The sequence below is a fragment of the Cynoglossus semilaevis genome, chromosome 8, assembly GCF_000523025.1.
Source record: "Cynoglossus semilaevis isolate Cse_v1.0 chromosome 8, Cse_v1.0, whole genome shotgun sequence".
NCBI lineage: Eukaryota > Metazoa > Chordata > Actinopteri > Pleuronectiformes > Cynoglossidae > Cynoglossus > Cynoglossus semilaevis.
The window spans coordinates 29,269,876-29,277,671 of NC_024314.1; the positions used below are offsets into that span (position 1 = coordinate 29,269,876).

General features: G+C 50.3%; 1 protein-coding gene across 3 annotated transcripts in view; it reads left to right on the top strand.

The window, feature by feature from the left end:
• slc38a2 (solute carrier family 38 member 2) overlaps positions 1 to 7,545 on the top strand; it is an 8,475-nt gene extending 930 nt beyond the window's left edge. The window contains exons 1-16 of one of the 3 annotated variants that reach the window (XM_025057979.1): positions 87 to 286; positions 1,362 to 1,493; positions 1,648 to 1,729; positions 1,774 to 1,889; positions 2,958 to 3,031; positions 3,118 to 3,210; positions 3,292 to 3,367; positions 3,977 to 4,059; positions 4,163 to 4,221; positions 4,304 to 4,453; positions 4,545 to 4,624; positions 4,713 to 4,813; positions 5,202 to 5,326; positions 5,413 to 5,557; positions 5,641 to 5,738; positions 5,951 to 7,545. In XM_025057979.1, the coding sequence (XP_024913747.1) occupies positions 1,363 to 1,493; positions 1,648 to 1,729; positions 1,774 to 1,889; positions 2,958 to 3,031; positions 3,118 to 3,210; positions 3,292 to 3,367; positions 3,977 to 4,059; positions 4,163 to 4,221; positions 4,304 to 4,453; positions 4,545 to 4,624; positions 4,713 to 4,813; positions 5,202 to 5,326; positions 5,413 to 5,557; positions 5,641 to 5,738; positions 5,951 to 6,070 (1,533 nt within the window). In that variant the 5' untranslated portion in view covers positions 87 to 286; position 1,362 and the 3' untranslated portion in view covers positions 6,071 to 7,545. Of the gene's footprint in view, positions 1 to 86; positions 287 to 441; positions 789 to 1,361; positions 1,494 to 1,647; positions 1,730 to 1,773; positions 1,890 to 2,957; positions 3,032 to 3,117; positions 3,211 to 3,291; positions 3,368 to 3,976; positions 4,060 to 4,162; positions 4,222 to 4,303; positions 4,454 to 4,544; positions 4,625 to 4,712; positions 4,814 to 5,201; positions 5,327 to 5,412; positions 5,558 to 5,640; positions 5,739 to 5,950 lie in introns of those variants that run through there. The other 2 variants (XM_008316068.3, XM_008316069.3) reach the window with 2 other exon arrangements.
• Positions 7,546 to 7,796: the final 251 nt, after the last annotated feature.

Below are 7,796 nucleotides of genomic sequence, written 5' to 3' on the forward strand. Positions count from 1 at the left end.
AAACCCTTGTTAAATCATGAAAGTGCCGGTGTTCACTGAGAGCCTGGGGTTGGACCACGGTGTTCCACCATGTCCGTGTTCTGGTACCAGAAGCTTCACCTCTGGTCCAGGTCCAGGACCAGGACCAGGACCAGGACCAGGACCAGGACCAGGACCAGGACACGGGGGGGCGGTGTGATCACAGGGACCATGTGCGCCAGTTCTGCGGCATCCGCTGCGTCTTCTTTGTCATTCAGTCAGTCTGAGGTGATGGAGAACGAGCCGGGCTGGTATTTTTCCACTGACGGTGCGTCACCCACTCCCCCCTCCCTTCCTCAAGCAACGGTCACATGATCCTGCGCGCGCCACAATATTTATTATTCTAAAGGCGGCGTGAACGCGCTCAGAGTGGGAGACTGACATTTGGACACGTGAACGGAGTCGGACAGGGAGGGAGGGGGGGGGGTCCTTTACATCGTCCTGCCGCTGTCACTGGTCAACCCCCCCACACACACACACACTTTAAACCCCACGTCACATCAAAGGCTGTGAGGTCTTTAATGTGGTCCTACCTCAGAAGGTTCCGCTCCAGCAGAACCAAGTTCGGTCAAGAACCTCCGTCCTCCTCCAGCGATGCCAAAGCCGGAGTCAGGTGTCGTGGGGGGGGGGCAGCGTGGGAAGACACGGCTCGTTCCTGGAGACGATGCGCTGCACGGTTCACCGTCACTTCTTTGTTACAGCTGTTTGTTCGCAGTAGCTGAAAATCCGCCGCTTTGTTCTAGAAGTGGGAGAGAAATGAACGATGTCAGGTACTGATAACTCGATATATCGTTGTCAAATACATTGTTTGTGTTCTGCCGGTGTTGGTCTTAGTTTAGCTGTGATACTTCGCATGTCACATGGCTCGTTACAACCAATGATCACGCAGCGTTCAACGTGGTTACGTTTTTGTGAAGGTGATCGTTTCGATTCACGTCGATACCGAGATTCTACGACAGCTTTCATCCAAATACGATCATTTAGTCTGTTTTCAGTCTTCTCAGGCTGAATCGTCAGTACAGCGTGTGCGTGAGTTTTGACGTGACGTCAACACTGTGATTGGTCAAAAATCCGAGCTAGCACAACGACGTAGAATTAAAGGCTTGAACCTGGTCGATTATTTGGTTCTGGAGTCTGAACAAGGCAGAAACAAACAAACAAACAAACAAACAAACAAATAAACAAACAAACAAATAAAAGTTGACATGAGACCGTCAGAACAAACTAACAGAACACAGAGAACATCAAACAATAAAGCCATAAAAAGATGAAAGTACTTTTGGACCAAAGGGGACTAAGAAGTAACATTCCTGTTGTGTTTGTTGGTTTGTTTGTTGCCACAGTATGAAGGAGACAGTGACCAGAACTGAGATGGACTTCCTGAACCAGTACCACGACGACGACAACGACAACAACAGCAGCAACAGTGTTGAGTGTACGTTTCCAGAACGGCCCGAGAAAGTTCCTCTGGGAAGGTGAGCCTGGTACTGCCCTGGTACTGCCCTGGTACTGCCCTGGTACTTCCCTGGTACTGCCCTGGTACCGCCCTGGTACTGCCCTGGTACTGACACTGTTTCCATGTCTTCTAATGCTCTCTCTCTCTCGCTCTCTCTGCCCCCCCCCCCACAGTAACTGTCCTGAGTTAGACGCAGAGAGTCAGAAGTTCCTGCCTGACAGCAGCCTGGAGAAGAAGAAGTATGAGACAGAATATGTAAGAGCTCCTCCTCCTCCTCCTCCTCCTCATTTCCCCCCCAGCACCAGGGCAATGCCTCCTTCGGCATGTCCGTCTTCAACCTGGGCAACGCCATCATGGGCAGCGGGATCCTGGGTCTGTCCTACGCCATGGCCAACACGGGCATCGCCCTCTTCGTGTGAGTTGATGTGTTTCTGACACAGGTTTGAATCCCACCTGTGATTGGTCGACCGTTTGTGGCTCCTTCACTGTTTAACATCTGGAAAGACTGGGAAAAAAAGGGGGGGGGGCGGGTCAGGTGACTGTGGGCGTGGCCTCGGAGTCCAGGAAACTCAGGTGTCACTGTGTTCAATACCCAGATAAAGGTCATCAAGGTCACGGCACATCATGTTCTGTTCCTCTCTGTGGTCCTGTTTCCTATTGGGGGGGGGGGCGTGTGTGTGTGAGAGTGTGTGTGTGTGTGAGAGAGTGTGAGAGTGTGTGAGAGTGTAATCTGATTACATGGGGTTCAAGGTTTGATGATGTTCCTGTTCTCGGTCGTCGGCTGTATTTTCTCATCACTTCAGTTGTTGTACGTTGACCAAACTGTGGCGTCGACAGAGAACGACTGACAGTCAGTGACACTGAACAACCGACACACCATGGTCTGTTGACAGTTAGAAACATGGGCGTGGCCTCAGGAGAACAGCTTAGTCCTGGTAATCCTGCTGCAGAGTTATATAAAGGAGAGGACACACACACACACACACACACACACACACACACACAGGAGATCATGAACCGTCAGCCAATCAGAGGACACGGTGGACTCACAGCTGCTTCACTTCTGAATGAGCTGTTGATTTTACTGCACTGCATCTAAGGTGTGTCCTAGTGGCCAGGAGGAGAATGACAGCTGGGGGGGGGGGGGGGCACCTGATCACCTTCACAGGACAGGTGTCAAATGACCAGCACTCAAAGTTCCCCAAAAACACTGAGCTGGCACTGTAGCTGGTGTCAGTCCAGGTCCTGGTCCTGGTCCTGGTCCTGGTCCTGGTCCTGGACCTGGAGCGGGTCCTGGTCTCCAAGGTTGAGAAAATCTCAGTCAAATCCAGGAGTTAGCCCACGAAGTAAAGAGAAATAATCAACGTATCTGGTTGTGGTGGAGGTGGATGGTCCAGGTACCAGGTGAAAAGACGTCACACTGCCCTCTGTTGGCTCAGTTTGTCCATGCACAGTATTTACAGCGTGCTCTCCTGGTCCACAGGATCCTCCTGGTGGCCGTGGCCATCTTCTCCCTGTACTCTGTCCACCTGCTTTTGAAGACAGCCAACGAAGGAGGTGAGTTCCTGCAACAGTACCAGCTGGTACTTTCCCACTTCTGTTTCCACTTTGATTGTTCTTCATTTCTTCTGGTTGTTTTACAGGAGCGCTGGTTTACGAGCAGCTGGGCTACAAAGCCTTCGGGTTGCCGGGTAAAGTGGCCGCGTCCTTCTCCATCACCATGCAGAACATCGGAGGTGAGAAACTTCATTTTCTTCATCCAAATGTTTCCTGTATTTTTCTGCGACGATGCTAACTGCGTCCGCTGGTCTCTGCAGCCATGTCCAGCTACCTCTACATCGTCAAGTACGAGCTGCCCATCGTCATTAAAACGTTTGTTGGAGAAGGAAATGGGTGAGTAACAGACGGTCCTCGTACATTCACGATTGTGGTGACGACGTCCACTGAAAGAAAGAACGAGCAGTAAAACATAGAACCAATAGGGGGCAGTAATGCCACTCGCAAGATTCAAATCTTCTGGTGAATCCCACAGAGGCAGCGAGGCTGAGGTTGTTAGCACGGCTAGCTTAGCCTAGCCTAGCCTAACACGGCTACACTACTTGCTAACGTGCTGCTAATGTCGTTCGTACCAGTGGAAACTCCGTTAAAACACACAAAATGCTCCGGTACCATTTCCCCTCGTTTATGGTGAAAATGTTCTGGCCCCGTTTACAGTTTACAGTTTACGGGACTAGACGTATAAAAACGATGCAGCGGTAAACGTTCAACACAGATATAGTAGGTGAACTTACCACCACCTAGTGGCCAGCGAGTGGTACATACTCGAAGTAAACGAAAACCCGCCAGTTTCAGACAACGAGTTTAAACATTTGAAGCAAAGTAACAAATAAATAATGATGGGCTCGGTGCGCCCCCTTCAGGATGGCAGCAGCTATGAAAAACAAAGCCAGCTCGTGTCAGACCAGACCGTGAACTCTGACCTGTGTTTGTGTGGTGTTTCAGGGAGTGGTACACCAACGGAGACTACCTGGTGCTGCTGGTGTCGCTGGTCATCATCCTGCCTCTGTCCCTGCTCAAGAACCTAGGTATGAGTTCTGGGTCCTGGGTCCTGTGTTCCAGTGTGAACCCAGGTGGCGCTGCAGCGTCACAGAACAGCAGCTGACGTGTTGTGTTGTGTCTGTCCCTCAGGTTACCTTGGTTACACCAGCGGCCTGTCGCTGCTCTGCATGGTGTTCTTCCTGATAGTGGTGGGTAACACACACACACACACACACACACACATCCAGATGTGCCCCCCTGACCCCCCCCCCCATGTGGTCCCTTCTCCAGGTCATCATCAAGAAGTTCCAGATCCCGTGTCCTCTGCCTGAAGACGTCACCAACAACTCCACGAACACCAGCGCCGCCCTTCATCCCAACAGCACCGTGGACTACAGTGAAGACTCGTGTACGCCCAAATACTTCGTCTTCAACTCTCAGGTCGGCATCTCCCTCTGACCTCTGACCTGTGACCTCTGACCTGTGTGAAGTTTGTTTGTTTTTAAATGAGTTCTGCTCCTGTGGTCTCCAGACGGTCTACGCCATTCCCATCCTGACCTTCGCCTTCGTGTGTCACCCGTCCATCCTGCCCATGTACGAGGAGCTCAAAGAGTAAGTTCCACTAAAACAAAGCAGAACTGCAGCGGTTCCGTCATCGTGTTCTTCCACCTGAACGACGGTTCTGTCTCCCTCCAAACAGCCGTTCCCGTCGGAGGATGCAGGGCGTGGCTAACGTCTCCTTCCTGGCCATGTTCATCATGTACCTGCTGGCTGGACTCTTTGGATATCTGACCTTCAACGGTGAGTCACCAGAGGTCAGGCTGGCAGCTGGACCGCTGACCACAGTCTGTGTCCAGACCTCGTGTTTGCTCTTGGCTGGAACGCCTGGATGTTCCTGGAACTGTTGACCAGTTAGACGAGAACATGACGTTCCCTCAGGCAGTAGAATCAGTGGAGACGTTTATGTTGTTTCCATAGAAACAGAGACGTTAGAACAGACTCAGATCAGACGGTTCCTCTGTTCCTTTCATGTTTTTTTTTCATTATTGGTTGAAAAGTCAGGAAGCGACAGAACAGATGGACACGCAGGTTCTCCTGGTTCTCCAGGTTCTCCAACACGCAGGTTCTCCAGGTTCTCCAGGTTCTCCAGTCTTTGTTCTAAAACTGTGGCTCCCACCTTCCTCCACAGCCCACGTGGAGCCCGAGCTGCTGCACACCTACTCCAGGGTCTACAAGTACGACGTTCTCCTGATGATCGTCCGTCTGGCCGTGCTGTCTGCCGTCACCCTCACCGTCCCCGTGGTTCTGTTCCCAGTAGGTTTAGAACGTCTCCAGAACGTCAGTCAGCGGGACTTAGCTTTAGCGCGGCGGCTAACGGCTTCTTCTTCCACTCTGTGCAGATCCGTACCTCCATCAACCAGCACGTGACCAAGTCCAAGGAGTTCAGCTGGATCCGTCACATCGTCATCACCGTGGCTCTGCTGGCCGGGACCAACACCCTGGTCATCCTGGTGCCCACCATCAGGGACATCTTCGGCTTCGTTGGTCGGTGTCTGCCTGTGTGTGTGTGTGTGTAAATGCTAACGATAGGCTAAGTGTTGTTGCTAACGTTCCACCTGTGTCCACAGGAGCGTCTGCGGCGGCCATGCTCATCTTCATCCTGCCCTCGGCCTTCTACATCAAACTGGTCAAGAAGGAGTCCATGAAGTCGATGCAGAAGATCGGGGTAAGAACCGCGCTCCTCCACCGCCTGACACTGAGACGTCATTGGGCTCTGAGAGCTGTCAATCAAACAAAGAATAAACAAAGAATTTAAAAAAAGTCATAATCTCTATTTACATTACGTCAACAAATAAAGTGGTCGTTAGCTTCGTAGCTACAGGAGTTGCTAACAAACACCGTCTCACCCCCCTGTTTTCTCCCCTCTCCTCCCCCCAGGCCGCTGCCTTCCTCCTGCTGGGCCTGGTGGTCATGGTCTCCAGCATGAGCCTCATCATCCTGGACTGGATCCACAACGCCTCCGCCACTGAGGAGACGCCGGCCAACACTGGACACTGATGGTCACACACTGGGGCTGCAGCCGGGGGGGGGGGCGCCTGTAGTGAAGAAGAAGAAAACACAGGAACTGACTTGATGCTCGGCGCCCCCTTCCTGAGCGTCAGACTATTGCCATTCTGAGAGAATGTATTGAACCTTTGTACAGTTTGTTGTTTTCGGCCGTGACGACGACGACGACGGCGTTTCTTTTTTTTTCTCCTCTTTTTATTGTAGATTTTTCCGTTGTTATTTTTTGCTCTTTGTATTTTTTTGTAGTTGTCGGTACAGATGAAACAAATATATGAAGGTGCCTGATCACAGACCGCCGCCCACTACAACACTCACGTGTGTGGCAGGAGCGTGGCTGTGATGTCAGATCAGTGATGTCACTGAGGTCTTGTGGCCGTTGGATTTGAACATTAATTTTATTCCAACTTTTTTTTTTCAGTCCAAATTTTGCCAAATTTGTTTGTGAAACGTTGGTTTACTGAAAGCACTTACAGTTTAGCACACTTAAAAAAGTTGGATTTGTCCGTTCTCACAGACACGGCGAGGAAATCGCTGCCGCCGCTCAGTGTTCGTACCGAGGCTCCGTTATGTTTCCTGTCGTGTCTGTTTTACTCAGAACCGCTGCGACACTGGAGGCCTCCGACACGAGGCCCACTCTATTTACTCTTTTGTAAAAAAACAAACAACAAAAAAACAACGAAAACCTGCTGAAGATATCGTCAGAAGAACGCACGCCGCCGCGACCGTAACCTGAGGCTGCAGACCTTCATTTCCTCCCCGACCTGTGACCTCTGACCTGGCGGGGAGGAAATTTAGAAGATGTTTTTCTTAATGAAAGACTTTGAATCTGACCACATGCTGTGGTTCTAATAAACCTGGAAGACTTGCAGAAAAAAAAAAGCCCTGGAACCAGAACTGTTCCTCAGTGCTGGCGCCCTCTGGAGACCAAACGTAGAAAAGAAACAAAGGCAGGTCTTTGAGTATTGTTGCTCCGTGGTTGCACACACTCCTCCACAGTTTGACACTGAAGTGGAAGCCCTGACGTGGACTCTGCCCAGTACAGCTGTGCTTCCAACACTAAGTCAACGTCACCACCTGCTGTCAAATCAATGTAATTTAATCTATTTTACTATATTTATATAATACTGTATGTACATATACATGTATATCTATATTATATATGAATACCCTCTGTGTTGAACTGTATATAGGCTTCTGTTTTGTCCTTTTTTGATTTTGAGCTGTAAAAACAAACATGAAAAAAAGAAAAAACGGTGAATTTGTATCTCTGACTTTTGTCTCCGTTAAGACTGAAAGACTTGTTGACTTGTTGAATCGTTTGATTCTGTCTGATCTGTTACATCTAAACACTTTGGAGTCAGGGTCGCAGCAGTCGGGGCTCAGGAGCCCACTAGGGGGAGCCCACCAGTGTTACTCTTGTTTCAATGAAACACTTCTATTATTGTCTCAATAAAAATCGACCAAAACGACGACGTCCGAGTCCAGTTGATGACGCGATGGTGTCATGTCACATGTTCTAGTCTGTACGAGTCTAATGAATGAACTCCAGACTGAAGTGACTCGAGTCACGGCCGCCGTCAAAGAACCTCCAGAACCGAGTGGATCTCAGGAAGCAGCTGTTTTTATTTCTCTGTTCACTTTGCACAGTTCATGTTCTTGCAGTTACATTTAGTATAAATTCAAACAGAGTGGATGGTGGTGGTGGGGGGGGGTCAGG